Source organism: Corvus kubaryi, unplaced genomic scaffold (assembly GCF_017639235.1).
Source record: "Corvus kubaryi isolate FWS band 111438036 unplaced genomic scaffold, C.kubaryi_AGA036_p1.0 37334, whole genome shotgun sequence".
Classification (NCBI taxonomy): Eukaryota; Metazoa; Chordata; class Aves; order Passeriformes; family Corvidae; genus Corvus; species Corvus kubaryi.
Genome location: NW_024581108.1, coordinates 9,373,680 through 9,392,649, shown reverse-complemented (window position 1 = coordinate 9,392,649; position 18,970 = coordinate 9,373,680). Strand labels below are relative to the sequence as shown.

The following is an 18,970-nucleotide window of genomic DNA, read 5'->3' as shown; positions in this document are numbered from 1 at the left end:
TTTACCTGGGTTATAACTTCCATCATATGACCTGCACTGGAATGCAGGTGCTGCTTTCAGCAGGCTGGCTTGGCTTTGCTCTCTAGATTGTATTGCAAACCCCAGCATTCTGTGAGATAACATGTGATTGTTCTACACTGCACAGAATGGAGCAAAGTGTTCTGTCTGTACACCAAACTAATAATGACACACCTACAAAGTCACTTCTCTTACTTCCTCTTTCCAGTAAGAGTTCTAACTATATCCAAAAAAATGGAGCTGGACCCAAACACCCTGCTCCAATATTCTTTGTCCTGTTTAAACTTCCATTTAAAATTTAGATTCTTTACCACCAGCCCACTTTGAACCCATCTAGCTAAGAACATTCCAGGCTAATCTGGACACACTTAGTTGTTAATTAATTCTGTTGCACTAAATTTGCCAAAGTAAAATTTCAATCTTAAAGGGCTTACTCCTAATGGTCATTAAATCTGCACATCCAAGATGTTCCCTTCCTAAAGGGCCTTGTTGGTCTTGATGCCCCTTAGCATGAAATGCATCAGTTTTGCTTGAAGACATCTCCATCACCACTATACAACTACTGTAAGATTTTCTGGAAAATTTCTGCCTTCATCTCTTCTTGGAGCACAGCTTTCATGCTGGCCCACTCTGGCTCACTAGTTCTTATGGGTGCAGCGTTGCTAACAGTGAGGTGCAGGATCTTCTCCGGAGCAGCCACGTACTCCTGCATAAGCACTCAGGGCAGGAAAGTACTTTGGACTTCCTTTCATTCTCCAAGGGCTGGGACTCTAGCCCATCTTTGTTGTGCTGAAAAGTTTCAAAAGCCTGCGAACATGTTCTACACTGATCAAAGAATCAGAGTATACCCTCTCTTCAGAGAAAGACCATTTAAAAAAAAAAAAAAAAAAAAAAAAAAAAAGGGATAAGGAAAGGAGAGAGAGAGAGAGGGGGCCTCCAGCTGGTGCACAGACTAAAATGCAGCATTTTGCTCCAGTGCATTATGATTATGGTTGTTTTTCTTAGGTCTGGATATGAGCCAAAGCTCACCGGTTCCTTTAACTGACACACTGATCCAAATAAGGAACACATGCATTATTTTAAAAAGAACTGGGAAGGCTTGCCCACCAATTCCTGTTCTTTCCATGAACACTGCTCTCTATAGCTTTTTCTTCTTCACAGTGAATACTCACAGCACCTAACCATGGGAGCAGGTGGCACACATTTAACACTTCTTTCAACAATCCTCCCTGCAATTTCAGGCAGACTGAATTACAACAGATTACCAGACAGCAGATTTTTGGTGGGATAATGCCAGAGGAGGCATCCTGCTGCCAAGACAATTTAAACATGCTGGGAGCCAGAGAAATTCTGAGATAAATTCTCCTCTCTCTCTGCTTTTCTCAGAGAAAACTAAGGCTTCTCTTAGACAAACACTAGTAGCTAAAACAGAAAGGTGGAAGATAAAAACAACCTGGTAAAGAATCACTTTTCACCTTAGTTTCCCTTCTGTGAACCAGAATAAGGTGTTATTTATCCATAAAAATCTGGTTCAAAATGGACAAGCATTTTCATCAATAAGTAAATTCTTTGTGCATTTGTATATCAAGGTTTTGCATCAACTCCTTCCAAGCTTTATGAGAAGTCTGTGCAGGAAGAAACCATGCCACAAAAAAAGAGAAGACCTTCACTGAAAAGGCTTGTTCATAAACCCATATGCAACATGAAGAGGTGAAGTTACTGGATATAGAAGGAGTAACAGAAGAGGCTTGATGAGGACTGAAGTTCAAAACCATATTGAAGTATCAAAACATAGTCAGGTAAAGCCAAAAATTCCTCCGCCACCCCAAACCCTTGTGACCTATCAGACAGGACAGGTGAAGGACCTCTGGCATATACCTACTGCTTGTATGTCCCAACTCAAATGGCTGGGAAGCCATTTAAAGCTGACTGGCAATGATTCTAAAATTAACAGCCATTTCACTGGCACATCTTAAGAGAACAATAGCAAGTCTTATAACATCTACACAAGCTGAAGGTAGAATGAAGAGCACACAAATTGAGCTGAGGCTTTTCAAGAGTACCTTTCCCCCTAATTGCACAAGGAAGTGGCTGGAGAGCTTTTAAAATACCCCCTCCAGGGTAAACAAAGGCATCCAGCTGCAATGGTGTTACAAGCTCTTGAAGTCACAGCTGTGTGTTTTGCTGATCTTCTGAGAGGAACTATTACTGTAATGTGAATCATGTTTAAGGTTTAAAAGATGCTTTTGACTGAATAGAGATCTTAAAGAACCCAAAGCTATTAGAGAAATTGATATCATCATTCCAAAAGCATCTCACTGTATCTCAGTGGTAGGCGGAACTATTATAAATAGAACAGACTATAGGATACAAAGGCAATAACTGAATTTGCTTAAGAGAGTAATACTTTTAGCCAACAAAAAGAACTATAGGTCTTTACCAAAGACCTATACAGGATGAAATGGAGTAATTTCATCCATGGTACTGACACGAATTATCTTAAAAATATCAGGATGATCCACTTAGAGATACACATTAATTACAAATACAGCATAGAAACCTAGAATTTCTTCTGGTGGTTGAACGGATTTTTCATTACTCAAATGAAGTTAATGAGATACATACTGCATTTGAACTACATCTAACAACGCAGCAAGAAAAACATTTAATGAGTCCAAACCAACTAAATTCTTAACATTCATAATTACTGATTTGTTAAAAATCCTCTCCACCATGGAATATACTCTGATTGCCACAGAGGTCAGTTATCTCCTGAGATGAAGCAAACATGCTTAAATAAACTTCATGCAATTCAGAATTCAGTGAAAGAACTCCAGTGGCTAGCACAAATCCCAGGATACACAAGGGGAAAACTGCCTAGGTAAGCAAGTTTAGTTATAGCATGTCTTCCTGGACAGTTGTTTGTTCACTGACACTGATTTCTTATAGAAACTATGTCTACCAAAGGAGATTTGTGACTGATGAACTGTCTGTAATCTCACCAGCCTATACCCTTCTATGCTAAACACTACACCCAAGGCCTCTGCTCTGGAAGAATCTCTGCATACAGTGAACTTCACATCATGCAAGGCTCAAAAATCACTCCAGGCACAACCTGTGCAAGCCTGTAAATAAAGAAGAGGGTGGGCTTACAACAATTATTAGCTATGCCAATTTCAAAAGAAAAGGTGACTTACTCCATACAACACAATGCAGATACTTCAGCCTCATTTCCCAATAGCACCCAAAAGTTAATGGACAGCAATGGTAGGCTGTAAATTTGCCCTAATTTCATAGTGACAAACCTGCATTTAGGAGTATGTCCTTGTTTTATTTCTTCACCTAAGACACTTTGTTGGCTCCTAGTCCATGACAGAAAGAAAGCTGAATCTACATTTACAGCTAGATAATGAAGTGGATGGTAAAAAGAAATTTAAAAATAATCTAGGGAAAAATTAAAGACTTCCATGTATTTTGCAACAAAACATGGTTGAAGCAACACAGGGAAGCTTCCAGTTTAAATACTTTGAGATCTTTCATAGTAACAACCCTGTCAGATATCCCTGGAATATAAAAGCAAATCAAGCCAGCAGAACTGTTTTCAAATACAGATGCTTTTCCTGACCTACAAAGAACTCCCTGTAAGTATGTGCTTTCCAGAACTGTTTGTTCACATTTTAGTTGCATTGTTTCCAGTCCTGGTGCTATTTTAAGATATTTCTGCCATGCTGACTTTTTGTGCACAGGTCCTTAAAATAAAAATATACAACTTCCTAGCAATACGATATTATCAACCTCTGGCAAAAACCCTCAATCCTGCTTACATACACTATGGAAAACCTAGAGAGCCAAGACTTTAGAAGGAGGGAAAAAAATTCAGTCAGTAGTTAGTGTTTTTAATAAACTAAGAAGCTTCATGGAAGTGAATTACGTTTCACAAAGGATTTCTACTTCAGGGCCATTAAACCAGCAGCTAACTGTGCTTACAGATGTAACAAGCTATCCTTGATGTTACCTATTACTTTACTTTTTTTTTTTTTTTTCCAGGCAAATGTTAATCTAGCATACCAAAACCTGGAAAATATCGAAGTTTAATGAAATAAAACATCAAAATATGATCTCATTTAAAGCAAATTTGAAGAGGACTTGACCTACCTACCACAGTATGCTGTACCTCTGAAATTTGTGAATGTATTTTGATGGGAATTTCTCACAATAATCTGCTGTTTATGCATCTAAGGGATTACTTTCATGTGAGTGAGTGGCACTCTCCAAAGGGAACTCGCTATATCAAGCTCTTGTGTCAACCATCCTAACAGAATTTATCACAATAGATTGTGCTGAATAATCTACTGTATGAGGTTGGTAGTAAACAAAAGGAAGTCCCACAGTTATTTCTGTATTGTTATTAATCAATTCCTCTCTAAGGTGATGATGTGTTTTGTTTATTGTTTTGATTTTTTTGTTTGGTTGTGGGGTTTTTTTCTTTTTCTTATATTTTTTTTCCTAAGACAATCTGAATTATGAGGGAAACGCTTTTAATTTTAGACACTGTTTGGAAGTGGTCCAAAATCTGTCATTCTAGGTCCCTCATTCAGTTCGGATAAAGCCAAAATTCACATCATCTCTCTTTGTATCCTTCTGGCAAAGTATTATTTACACAAAGCACAGCCAAGGACTGTTATGGGTAGAAGACTAAAGGGGGCCCCATTTCCATCCAATCTCAATTACTTCCTGGTGCTTTGCACAGCTCTGCCAGGTGATACTTAAATAAGCCCAACAGGCAGCCTTGGAACCACCTGATTTCCTGTTGCCTTGAAGGTTTAAAGAAAAAAATAAAAAGAGAAGAGATAGTTATTAGGGATAAATGAGAACAGCTTTGTGAAAACTGAAGTGTGATCTGACTGAGGAAGAAAGTCAAGTCTGTACCCTTCCCAAACTTTTAGTACTTTGCCTAAAGTTTAGTAAATGTACAGAATCCATCTAAACCAAACCTATTTCAGATTTCTCACAAACCTATCTTTTCTCCAACACTGGAGGCCTGCTATATTTGCTTAAGTACACCATGAATGCTGAAGTGTGACTTTCTGACCGTGTAAAATCACTAGGTCCTACAGAGCCTCCAAACAAATGAGGAAATGGGAGAAACTTTGTGATTAACAAAAAACTTAAATTTTGTGAGATTTACCTAGCTTTTAGCCAAGTGGATAATTTAACTGAAAGACCAACTGACAGAAAATATGAAGGGGATGTTGGGACAAGAACAGGAAATAACAACAGGGAAGGCAAAGATGTGAAACAAGAAAGAAGGGATAGGACACACAGACACAGGACACCAAAAACATCTGGAAAAGTGAAAAATAATAAAATTCCTCTAATTCCAAGCCACTAGACAGCAATCACCTTGTTCATACAAAAAATGAACATTTTACTGTCAAAGTTCAAATTCTGGATCAAGATATAATTCACTGCCTGCAGAGATCCCATCAGTCTTCAATCCTGTGCCCTTGTGATCCTAATCAGACTGCCTATCTGGCACTATGAATACAAGCATTTTAAAATATACAGTTATGTGAATTTATAATATGTCTTAATGAGTACAGTGTATTTAACTTCACTTATAACTCTACTAACTGGCCATCAAACCCAACAGATTTGCACTGAGAATTTTCATGTAGAACCAATTCTTCAATATTGTTCAAAAGCAGTCTTATTTTATCAGTCTTATTTTCTCCTATAAAGAAAAGCAGCATCATTGGCCAAGGCCTTACAAAACAAAAACACAGACAGAGTGATTTCTGAAGAGTTTTTTTGAGAAACAACTAACTGGACAAAGGGAGTTTCTAAACACAGGAACCCATTTCCTGATTAACTTGGAAACTGAACTATAGCTAGTGCAAGGCTCTTCACAGGGGCAGAATCTTGCACCAGCAGTAGTTCAGAGGGCACAAGGTTCACACAGGACTATGGCAAGTGCTGTGTTAAGTAATAGGAGGTACAGAATGGGTGATTTACTCAGAGAGATGAATTAATACAGGAGAATGGCAATTTTGCAGCCACAAGATTTCTGTGTGCTTCTTTAGGTAACCGGTGACAACTTTTTAGGTTAATGATGAAAAGATAACAAATTACCAAGAAAACTTTCACCATGACTGCAATGGCTCTTTAAAATCAAATAAAGTCCATCATGTGCATGTTCTCACTCTGCTACTATGAACAACAAAAGTTGCCTGGCACACAGAAAAGTGGCCAATTTTTTCTGGTTTTGGCTGTGATAGAGTTAATTTCTTCTCAGTAGCTGGTACGGTGCAGTGTTTTGGATTCAATATGAGAACAATGTTGATAACACACTGATGTTTTGATTGTTGCTAAATCATGTTTATCCTAAGTCAAGGACTTTTTTGGTGTCTCATGCTGTGCCAGTGAGGAGGTGCACAAAAAGCTGGGAGGGAGCACAGCCATGACAGGTCACCTGAGCTGGCCAAAGGGATATTCCACACTACAGAACATCATGCCCAGTGTATAAAATGGGGAATTACCTGGAAGCGGGGCTGATAGGAGTTCAGGGACAGGGTCTGACATCAGTCAGCAGGTGGTGAACAACTGTACTGTGCATCACTTGAGGTTTTTCCCCCTTTGTTATTATTATTATTTCTTATTATTATATTTTACTTTATTTAAGCTACTAAATTGCTCTTTTATCAACCTAGAAGTTTTAGTTTTGATTCTCCTCTCCATTCTTCTGGGTGGTGGGATGGGGTGGGTGAGTGGCTGTGTGCTGTGTAGCTGCCAGCTGGGCTCAAACCACGACAACTAATAAGTAAGATACTGGTTTAGAATGAAGGAACTAAAAAAAGTCTTTTAGTACAAAGATCAATTTAATGTTAAATGAAGGTAATGGGAAAACTTAATTGTAGTGGATTCAACAACCATTTCCCACTACAGTGCCACACTTATAACAAATTCTATAAATCTTACAACATTTCTATATGACCACATTCAGAGCTCAGAGAACTTAATTTCCGGAATACAGATCCTGAGAAATCCTGAGTTGAGAGTTAGTCAAATCATAATCCCCTCGCTCAGTGATCCTAGAGATTTCCATTTCCAAAGGGAAATGATGTTAGCAGTTATGTAGGGGGTTTCTTTGTTTCAATCTGAGACATACCTAAATAAAAGGTACTACCAAGAAGTTAAATACATAAATACCTACTGAAGAATATTCCCATCAAACAGATATCAGTTACAGAGCACCAGTGGACCCTGTGTTATCTACATATTTATGACAGAAGATAATCAAACTTTTACTGCCATGTAACTATAAAATTACCATGGGAAATTGAAAATAATTTTATAATATAAGACTCATCAAAACTCAAACTGAGCAACAAGACAACAGGAAATCAATGTTACGGGAGCTATACAAAATTTCACATAATTTTTCAGCAGTCAGTCTTTTCACATCTGCCCCTCTCCAACAATAACAAATCTAACACTGAGAAGGCAGACCCACAATGCTGGGCTGGTGATTACACGTAACTCGCGTGTTATCAAATCCAACTGCCTCCACAAACATGCTGAAACTGGATATATGAAGCCTGAGGATGCCAGTGGAACAGATTTAGATCATCACACACTGAAGAAATATTAATTAAGATCTACTATCTATTAAAAGTGTTTGCAATTCACCCAAGATAAGAGATGGCACTTGCAATAAGTAGCTGCTTATAAAAGGCTTCTTACGCACGTCACATTCACAGCATTAGTGCATCACCCAGTAATGTGCTACATCAATGTGCTGGAAGTTACAAAACTTGGCAGTCCTGATAACTGGAGTGGCTTTCCCCTTTTGCGCAGCTTCAGCTGAGGGTGAATCATAGCAGACAATTAAGAATGAAAATACTTGAACTTCAAGGCCCTTCCCCTTCTGATCATGACAACCATACTGATTAGTACTAAAAAAACCCTGTCTTGTGGCAAAGTTGATTTCATTAATTCAGACCTCTGCATTTTTTAAGTCACCATTTATCACTGATTTAGTCTTAACCTACTTCATCTCTTCCCAAAAAATGCAAATTTAAAGAAAAATATTTTGGCTTGGAAGTGGCACAAGTCACTATTGAGTATTTTCTCTTCACTTTCTTCTTTTTTAAGCACAAACAGGACCCCCCTTGCCTTGAAGTTTCTCTATTTCCTTCAATGTAAAAGCTGACCTTAACAGTAAACAGCTATAAAAACCAATTGACATCATGAAAAGTACTGACACATCATGACTGAAGAGTTGATCCAAGCTCAGATGTTCTGCACTGATCATTATATTTTCTATTAATGCATGGGAAAATAAACCCAACATCTGCTGTTGAGATCCCAATTTCACACACTAAAATTAAGTGCCGCAGAATGTGAGTGCTCAAGTGCTGTACTGCTTTCTGAGGTTTGGTGGGACACAACAAGGCATCTCTGAGCTTGGTGACATACTGTTTTCAACTAAATTGGATAACACAACGAATATATCTCAATGCAGAAAAAACCTGAATCTCTCAGGGGTAGTTGAGAACTTCAGCATGCTTATTTATGGATCAATTTGGTATTTCATTACACTTGTACTTACTATTAAAACCAAGAACCAACTTCATCTAATTACACAAACTGATTTTGCTTGAAGTTTTTTTAAAAATTAAATAATAATAATAATAATAATTAGAAACCTGATGACTTCATTTCATACCATCTTATTGTTCATACTATCCTAGGCCCTTTGGCATTTCACAGAATCCATACCATTGGGCCCCAAGGTTCAGACCTTACTTGATTTGACCACCGGCTGTTTCTATACCTACAGCCATTTTCTCTTCAGCAAATGCACCCCAGATCCCTACCATCCAAACTTCTTAAAATAGCAGTTCATCAGATTTAACTAATGCTAAATCTGCATACTGGAACACATGCATTCAAATCTATTTTAAATGCTACAAATCTCTTTAAATAGAGCCTTATTTTTGAAAGATCCCAACTGTAATTTGTTTCTACATAAAAGGTTTTATTTTTTACCCTCCATACAGCAAACACTATTAATGTTTCAGTTTCTCTAGAGACTATATGGATTAGACTAAATGGAAAGTTGCCATGACAACACCACCGTTATTTTGGTCTTAGAAATTCATGCCAAGTTAAACAAAGGGTATATGCATGGTCAAGAACAAGTTTTCTAACTGTTCTGACAGCCAACAATAAACCCTAATGGCATTTAAAAAGTTATAGAACCGAAGAACTAAGCTTTAAAACAAGAACAAAAATTAATTACAGCACAATTGAGCATCTTTTGCACTCTATTGTGATGATAATTGCTGACACCTGTCCCGGTCAGAAGAAGTCAATCTGATCAGAATCCCTTTTTCTGTGTGTCCAAAAGACTGAGCCCTATACCCCACTTTCAGAAACAGACAGTTACAGGGCTAAATCACTGAAGGTGAGAGAAGGGGGAAGCTGTTCCCAACTTTTAACTGCCTCTATCAAAGTTTGAAAGCCAAAAGGCAAGACAACAGCAACCACATCCTTCCTCATTGCAAGTTCTCCACAGTGTTAATCAAAGAACAATTCACATGTAAATCTTAAGTAAAAAGATTTAAAAGCTGAAGTGTAACTCACAGATCCTCAAAAGTAGTTAGATGCCCCACATGACTACAATTCCCCAGTTGCTTAGACACTTCTGTAAGTGTGACTCAAAATGATTATGAAGGCTTTTCCTCTGCTTATAGTGCATATAGAGCATTTTTGCATAAAGTAAATTATGTCCCTGCCCATGGCAGGAGGGTTGGACTAGATGACCTTTAAAGATTCCTTCCAACCCAAACCATTCAAGGAGTATGTTGCAATTAAAAAAAAAATCTAAAATATAAGAACAAATCCAAAATTGTCTGAAGCATTTAAAAAACACTTGTGCTCCTGAGCACAATTGCCTGTGTTTTCCTTAAATAGGTGGAAAAAGTTAGGGAACCAAATGGTCTGATCAGTTAAATTCTGAAAACTTGAAAATTTTCTAAAATTCTCCTCAGCAAGTCCCAAACCTTTTTAAGCATTTAAGCATTTTTACTTAGTCCCTAAATATAAAGACAGCCAGCCTCAGGCTCATAAAACTGCAAGTTGTTTAAATTTCTCTCTGAGACAATAGTGAATTCTAAAGGTGTTCTTTAGAAGAGAAACACTCTGTACCATAGTATAAAAACAAACACTTCTAAAAAAAAGCTGAAAGCATTACTGACTAGCACACTGTAGTTGAAAAAGAGCACCTACCTTGACTCTGATAATAGACTTACGATGATAAAAGCAGCAAAGTGCTGCTATCAGCATTTGAAAAACATTATAATCCTTCGGCATTTTCAGTTCTGCTGTTTGTGGTTCCTCACGACTGAAGACGAACAGTCACTACTAGCAGTGCTCTGAGGTTCAGCAAGCTATTCAGTATCATCACTGCCTACCAGAGCTGCTACACCCCCCTACTCACATATCAGCCCGGGACACTTTCCACAGCTGAAGCTGATACCATCAATTCAGTGACCGCTGGCACGCTGGCTTCCAGCATGCCATATACAGAGTGCCAGAATCCTCATGTGATCTGTTTCACTCACCAGTGAAATCCTAGCTCCTCTGTCTTGGTATCCCCCGGCTCAGAGATGTGTTTAAGCCATCAGCACAAGGCAAACTTCTCTTCCTGATGAGTTACAATACCTGTCTCCCTGTGCTGATAAAGGCTTAATCAGTTGCTCCAGTTCAATCATGCAACATCTATGCCTGCATCATCAATTATACACACATAAAAGAAAAAAAAAAAAAAGGAAAAGGAGTTGATTACTGTTTGACAACTAGGAATTGAGCTTTGGTAACCAAGGAAAATGATAAATATGTTTATTTTTAATTAGGAAGCTTCTGGCAGACAGTCCTTGGAAAAAACAGCAAGAAACCAACCCTGTAAACATTGTCAGTGTTGCAACCAAGGTACCTTCAGCATTTAAAACTCTCTGTGACCAGCTTTATCTTGGTGATAGTCCCATGGGACTGTGCAAATCGCTTGAGAAAGAAAGAACTGAATTAATGAACATGTCTGACTTGGCAAAGTAAAAGTAAGCACTACAACAAAATAAAAAGCAGCAGTTTTATTTATGCCTGTGATTCCATTCTCTTGGACAGCACAGTCCATAGCTTACTGACCAGTCAGCAGACTGCTCCTCAGCAAAGAATCTGTCTGACATACCTCAAGGCCCTCTCAAGAACCAGGGCAAAAAAAGGCAAACAACTTGGGTAATTATAATAACTGTAAGAGACAAGACATTGCCTCCATAGCAGCCTAGTTAACAGATCTGGTGAAAGAAAACCAGATGGACTGGATTGAGCAGTACAAGAAAGCCTGTAACACTTAAGAATGACAAACTTTGAAGAGATCAATCAATTATTACTTGGGTGGTACCTAAAAAATATAGAAGTCACAGATATTTTCTATCTTGGATTAGGAATAAATTAATGCCAAGGAGCAGTTAAAATGAATAGTTACTTGTCTTTTTCATCAGCAACAAATACATTACATAATTAGTAGGACACATATATTAAATGCTTATTGATGTCCTCAGGTATTACTTGCAAGGTACCTCTCACCTAATTACAGAGTACTTCTTTCCCACACTGACTGAACAATGGGAAGTGCCCTCAGTGCCTGCATTCAGCAACAGGAACTGGTACACAAACCAAGCAGCAGCACTAAGAAAAGACATAAAATGTGCACTGACTTTCAAGGAAAATGAGATGGAGTGCCTATCTGAAAAGAAGAGGAAACCTCAGTGTTGATAACAAGGAAATGGAAGTGTGATGTGCTAAGTTCCCTTACCTATCTGACCACCTAAGGTTTGCAGGTACCTACCACCAAGTTAAGCACCAAACCCAGAATGTTCATAAAGATAGCCAGACTACTTGGCCATGTGTAGGAGATGCTGTGCCAGAGACTCCTCTGAGAAAAGGAAAACAGGGTAGAAATAAAAGAACAGAACATTAAATGGACTTTAAAGTAATAAACCTGGCAACAAAAAGGATGTAAGATTGGCCAGAGAAGAAGCTGAAAATACTATGAAGATGAAGTCCTGCTGTAGACTACTTCATGAAAAACTCAAACAATGAATGAGTAGATAATATATGAAAGTACCCTCCTTTTCTCTTTGCACTGTGCTGCAGCATATTTTAATTTGAGTTCTTTTTCCACTTTGAGGAGCTCCATAGGATTGCTTCAGCAGGTAGCCAGAGAAGAGAAGATTAAAAGATACCCTGCAAGACTTCAAACCCCAAAGCCTCAACTGTGATTCTTGTTTCTTGACTGAAATTTTCTGGCACTGTGGCAGGACATCTCATCAAGGACTGTATTTTTAAAGACTATTAATCAAAAGTTCTCATCCAATTTTAAAACTGGAGGGGCAGGGAGGAGGGATGATACCTTGCATCAGCCAAGGTGTTTTTGCTTTATAATGCTGGCAAGACAGTATCACACACTAAGGTTTCACATGCAATACCATGAACAGAAGCTATCAAGACAAGCAACTCAAAGTACACTAAGTGACAAGAAGGGCTGTTAGGATGACTTAGCTATTTTGGCAGCAGAAACAACCGATTTAGCAGTGCAAAATAAGGTGGACCACTTCTGCTCTGAAAGTAACTAGAAGTTCCATAAAAGAGTTCTTTATGGGGTTGGGGAAAAAAAAAAAAAGGACAGGAATACTATGACTTATCAATGTGTAAACCTACACTGAAATTTAAACAAAGGTTCTCATCCATCATCAAGAATAAAAGCCCCAGTTTTTCAAGAAAAGGAGGATTGGACTGGCAGGTCTAATACAAATGGTAACTGCCACTTCCTTATTTCCTGTCTGTAATGAAGAATCAAAAATTATGTATGTTGAGAGAATGCCAGAATTAATGAACCTTAAAAATGAATACTGTACAATTTCATACATCAGCTGCTGATGCTTTTTATCAACAGTATAACTGATAGGAAAAAGGATACTTTATTTAAATGGTAAATTAAATTTTTTTTTTACATTAAACTAATGGGATTTTTCTTTTTATTAAAGGTTAGTATGACTTCTGCCTAGATAGCTCAATGAATGGATGACAACCATTGCAAGACACTATGATATAGCACTATGAAAATTAACATTACTGGAAGGAATCTCAAAGAGTATGTGAGAAACCTCTGGGTGGTACTATGGCATTTCCTGCACTGATGGCTATCATGGAGCTGTTTTCAGCCAGCATGACTGAGGACAACCTTCAGGCTGCTCCAAATTATGCTTCATACATAGGTAAGATTTACATTTTTAAATACTGCCTCAGAGAAACAAAGGATAGCTTAGTCACATTTTCACTCTTCTGCCCTTCAATTTTTTTGCTGGTACTTTGGGTTCTTTGGACTTCTTTGGACTCCTCATGTGAGAAATAAACCCGTTTCTTTTACCTTAGAAACATCAAATACAATCCTTTTGCTAAGACATCTATTGACGTATTTCATATGCTCTCCAGCACCAAAAGGTCAGCCATAAGCTTTATTTCTTTGTTTTCAAAAGTTCTTCCTAGAATCTTAAAATATCTTATAATCCCTTCATCTGTTTCTGTGGATGGCTGGCTGGATTATTTTTGATAAATTTGATAACTAAGCTTAATAAGAAAAGATTTTTAAGTTCATAGAATCCATGGCCACATGAGTTCACTTGAACATATGTCCTGTGTTGAGTTCCTAATAGCCCATTAGGAAGAGAAATTAAGGAGCCTCTGCTAACCCCACCTGTTATTACAAAGCCTCTAAAGTTATTTAGGATTTTTGCATGGTCTAGTTTAAATTACACTTACCCAGTGCTCCCTTGACACACCTAAACTGTGTCCAGCTCACTCAGAGCACATTGCATATGCAGGAGTTTGAGGTGTTCGTGCAGGACAGTGTGAACCTGCTCAGGGGGGATCTTCTTAGGCTGCTTTAATTGTACAGGTCAAACAAGAAAAAACGTAGGGATAATTTCTTTAGTAGAGGTCAATTTCTTTTTCTCTCATCACAAAAAAAAAAAAAAAAAGAGGAAAAAAAAATTATGCAGCTTCAAGGTTTTAAGTGGCTCAAGTAAAGCAACCACATTCCATAAAAATATAAATGCTTGAAAACTCCCAAGCTGTCTGAAGTTATCACAACAGTCTCCAGAGCTACAAGCCATTGTTTTGAACCAAACACCAGTCAGGCTCATGGAAGTGCTTAGAATTCACACACAAAATTATTATGATTTGTGATTTCGTATTAGAGAAAGAGAAGCAATTTCAGACTAAATTAGATGAGGGAATTGTTGGCTTCCTTCTTTGCTTTGCACTGCTCTATTCATTTAAGCATTCAAATCAGCCTAACAATATTCAGTGAAATACACGTAATGCTTTAGATTTCACTGCGCTAACTGGAAGTAAACAATCCAGGCAGGAAGCCAGCTGTAAATGAAAGGAGGCACGGTGTACTGTACAAGGGTCAAGAGCACAAATCTGATTAGATACAGCCCAGAGCCGGCCCCAAGCACTGCTGCTGAACGAGTGACGTCACATGAACACGGACGTGTCCCCATTACACAGGGCACGATCCAGCTATGGTCTGAGGGCCTATGGCTACAAAATGGCAACTCTGGGGTTGGAGTAAAGTACAACAGGAATAAAATCTGAAAGAAAAAACCCAAAGAAAATCAAAGAACTTAAATCTCCAGTTGAAACATTTTTCATTTAATACATAAGAGTTTTTGCCGTAACTAGTTATTTATTCTTTTTAATGTAAGAAAAGGTCAGGAAACAGGGGAAAACTGATAAATAATTCGCCCATGCAAACAACATCTTCGCAATGCCCACTTCCAGTTAGTTTTAGCAGTAAGTCCTTCAGGTGTGGCACATTGCCTCTAACAAAGCTCTGGGGAGTGATGCCTCCAAATACAGGTAGCACCCAACTTTACATCTGAACACTTGTTAAAGTGTACAGTAAGTGGAAGAGAGGGGAGGACAACACTGTCAAGAAAACTTACTTTTACCTGTTCCTAACTCAAATGTCTACAGGCACATAAAGTCCCAGGTCCCAGCTCATGTCCTACTATTCCTGTCTCAATTTTTAACAGAACTGACTCTTTCACGTTCTCTTGGATAACCTCACTTCCTGCGTGCTGTTGTTGGTGCAGCCTCTGATCATAAATCAACAGACAGAGCTGCAGCTGTAATTACCCTTGTTTGCATTGTGAGGTGTGGCATGGGAGAGGTCAACATAATTTCTTCCTCCTTTCTATCATGGTTCCGTGAGGCAGTCTCAGAAATGTGCTGCAGTTGTACAGGAATAGTGAGAAAACAGAATTTGCATCTATTTAGTTTACACTTCTGCTTGAATAAATCTCTTTGAAAATCTGCCTCATATGAAAACTCAGGTTGGCAGGTACAAGAAATAAATGCCCAACCTGCTTATGAGCTTCCTACTAGGTCCTAATTTGCACTTTAAGACAACCAAATACCTTGAAGATGTATATGTTTTAGTTATAAAAGATCAAATTTTTTCAAAGTCATCTGGCAGTAGGTCTGGCTTTCTTATTAGACCCCTTCCTATTATGAATCCACCAGCAGGTTTTATCAATCCCACTGAAAACTAACGTACATATTCTTGAGCTCCACCTACTGTCTGCCAACCCACATACAAACATGACATGATTTTGTAATGGGTCACCTATTTTTCCTTCAATTTGCTCCCTGAATTGGGGGGGGGGGGGGGAAATTATGAAAAGGCATGAATTTCCTTTTCTTTCAGAATTAGTTCACAGTTTATGGCTAATACCTTCTTCTCTTTCCTGCTAACTTAGCTGTCATTAGTCTAACTAGCTTTGCTGGTCAGCATATCAGAGCTGTCTTGCGCATAAAAATAAGGCATTAAGACATTTGTTAACTTTAGACTTCTGTTTTTGAAAGTCTCCTCAGTCCTGTCAAAACAAAGTGCTTGTTTGTGTGAGATTTAAACCAGTTCTAAATATAACGGAAAGATAAAAAAAAAAAAGTTACATCACCAGGGTAAGTGGATGCCTTTAAAATATCAGCTAATTATCTAAAACTGAATACACTAAAATACTTTCCTTTAATACAAAGGATGTGTATCTTGGATGTGTAGCACTCAAAAAGAAAATTTACAAGTCACTTGGTCTCTGTCAGAGCTTGGCTTTTCAAAAGTCTTTACCACCCTTTCAACATTTTACTAACAAAAGGATTTGAGGACACGGAGGCAAATGACCTCTAGGTATTCTAGACAGCCAACACAACATTATACTCCATTATTTGTGTAAATGCTTATTTTCTATAACTATCCGACACAAAAATGTCAGGCCAACCTGCTCCTTTGACAGCACGTATCAGCAGACGACATCCCAAGTGAAATGTCCAAATGCTCCTTCTGCTGTCCTCTCCACAGGCTAAACTGTATGTCAGCATGTCTCCAAAAAGAGGCAAGACAGACACACACACAATGCACCAGTCTTATTCTAATTATTACCTGTAAACACAGCTCTGAGAGATCAGGAGCTTTACTTCCCTAGGCTTTATCAGTAAGAGTACCCAAAATGCTTAATAATAAAAATCATCATCATCATCTGCTCTCCACACATTACATACTCCCCCTTGTGGCTCATGTGCTTATAGACAGTGAAAGATCAACAGTAAGGTGTTGCATGGAGTTAAACATAAACATTTTCATGTCCCTGACAGCTTTTGTTTTAGTCCAATCTAATGAAACTAAACTTTTGCTATTAGTCCAAACTATGAAAACTAAAAAAAACCCAGTCCCCCCCTTTTTTTTTTTTCTTTCTTTGAAAAGTAAGTGCACATCACCATGTACCTATATTTGCTTTCACTGACACGGACATTTTGACTTGGGTGTATTATCAAAAGGCCAGGTTGGATGGGGCCCTGAGAAACCTGGTCTAAGGACAGGTGCCCCTGCACAAGGCAGGGGATTGTAACTAGATATCTTTTGAGGTCCCTGCCAACCCAAACCATTCTGTGATTCTGTGATAACTCAGCATTTGAGAACCACTGCGATTAATATTTTGGAGAAAACAGCTAATTCATTTAAATCCAAGTTTCAGAAGATCACCAGAGATAAAGTAAGACCTGATTTTTGTACCCCAAGACTTCTAGCCCCTGTTTCAGATTCAGACCTTTCCACCTTATGTTTCTCATCTGTAAATAAGACTGACAGTAGTTACTGATCCTCTAACAAAAGTATTGGAAAGGTCAATTAAGTAGCTGCCACTAGTATTACTATTAGTTCCAAGGAAATTAAATTAAAGTAATTTTATCATTTTCAACTCAAAGCTCAGTGCATGTAGTGGCATTTGAGGACTCCAGACCAGACATCATTTGAGAGTTAATGAGTAATAACAGAAGAAGCAGAATACAGACATTAACTGAGTCAAATCCATGGTAGGATAACATGTAAGATTAACCATTAACATGCAAAGATAGAATGCTTACTCCTCTAAGAGGTATCTGCATTTTATACTTACCAAAGCATCCTCAGCATTACAGAAGATGCTCCCATAAGCAAAATACCCCAAACTCCATTTCAGCATCAGGAGAGGGGAATGCACTGCTAAAAGACTTTGCAAGGAAGGCCAGAATAATTAGAAAGCCACTATCCACTTGGCTCAATTCATTTAAGGATTATCATTCACAAAGAAAAAAAATTCCTCTTCACACTACTCTTAACTCCCCTTGCCCCTGACCCACAAAACCCAAAAACCTCAACCAACCAAAAAACCCACAATCCCCACCAACCACAGAAAAACCCAGATCTTAGAGCTAATCAGGCCATTCAGGAACTGGGGGCTGGGAAAGAACGAAAAGCTCCAAACAGGAACAGGCTAACTTGGGATTTCTCTTCTAGGGAAACATGAACTAGGACAGTAGACTGAAAGTGCATTGTCTGGCAGAGCTGTAGAATCATACTTCCTGCATAATTTACTGCAAACACCAGCTTACATTTTATTCATCACTTTGCAGCCAAAAGATTACAGGACTGCTGACTCAACCTTATTTTCAGAGACCAGCCTGTTGGTCAAACAAAATTCAACATGAGAAAATACTGAAACTAACTAGTGGTGTTATATTCCATCACTAATGATGAGTAACAACATTGTATCAAATAGGGTAAGTTTTCTTTAACTTCAAATGAACAGAGGAAGATTCTCACTATGATTTCAGGGGAATTAAATACTTGAGAGCTGCTGCATTTCAACTACATATGTAACTCCTTAAGTACTTTTTTTATTTTTTCCTGGGCTGATGAAAGCTTTTAGGAATAATTATCATACATACTTAAAGAAATAGTTGCCCTTTTTGAGTAGAGAAAGGACAGACATTGTAAGAAACAAGTCTAGAAACAAGGCTGAAAAAAAAATTCTACTACCTGAAATTTTGCTAACACCAGAACAGGACTAAAAGACAAGATGCTTTGTCCAACTTATTGCAACAGCCCAAACTTATCCCACTAGAAAATTGAATATAGGTTGTGAATAGAAGACAGATGGACAAAACAAAAAAACCCCAACAACCTTCCCCCCACAAACCAACCAACAACATAAAACCAAGAGCGCCCAAAACCAAATCTCTAGGCGCGAAATACCACAATTTAGGAAAAATTTTCCCACAATATCAATTAAAAGATCATATGACTAATCTAGTTTGGGAGGTAGAGCAGATTATTTTGGGATGATAGGGAATCTCTTCCGCTTTTTCTTTTTGCAAAAATCAGAACATCTATTCTAACAATCTCAGTGACACCCTGACAAAAAAAACCCCAAACAAACCCTCAAGTTCCCTTTAGGACTACTTCTATAACTTAATGACAGGGAGGAGTGGAAAAATTCCCCCCCAT

The 18,970-nt window shown here is 38.1% G+C and overlaps 1 protein-coding gene across 10 annotated transcripts in view; it reads right to left on the bottom strand.

The window, feature by feature from the left end:
- BCAR3 (BCAR3 adaptor protein, NSP family member) overlaps positions 1-18,970 on the bottom strand; it is an 87,508-nt gene that overhangs the window by 13,880 nt on the left and 54,658 nt on the right. The window contains exon 1 of one of the 10 annotated variants that reach the window (XM_042030183.1): positions 10,647-10,665. The exons of 8 other annotated variants lie outside the window; for them this stretch is intronic. Coding sequence is in view for 1 of the 2 variants with exons in the window: in XM_042030182.1 (XP_041886116.1) it covers positions 10,312-10,395 (84 nt within the window). In the remaining variant the exon portion in view is untranslated. Of the gene's footprint in view, positions 1-10,311; positions 10,411-10,646; positions 10,666-18,970 lie in introns of those variants that run through there. One more of the 10 variants, XM_042030182.1, reaches the window with a different exon arrangement.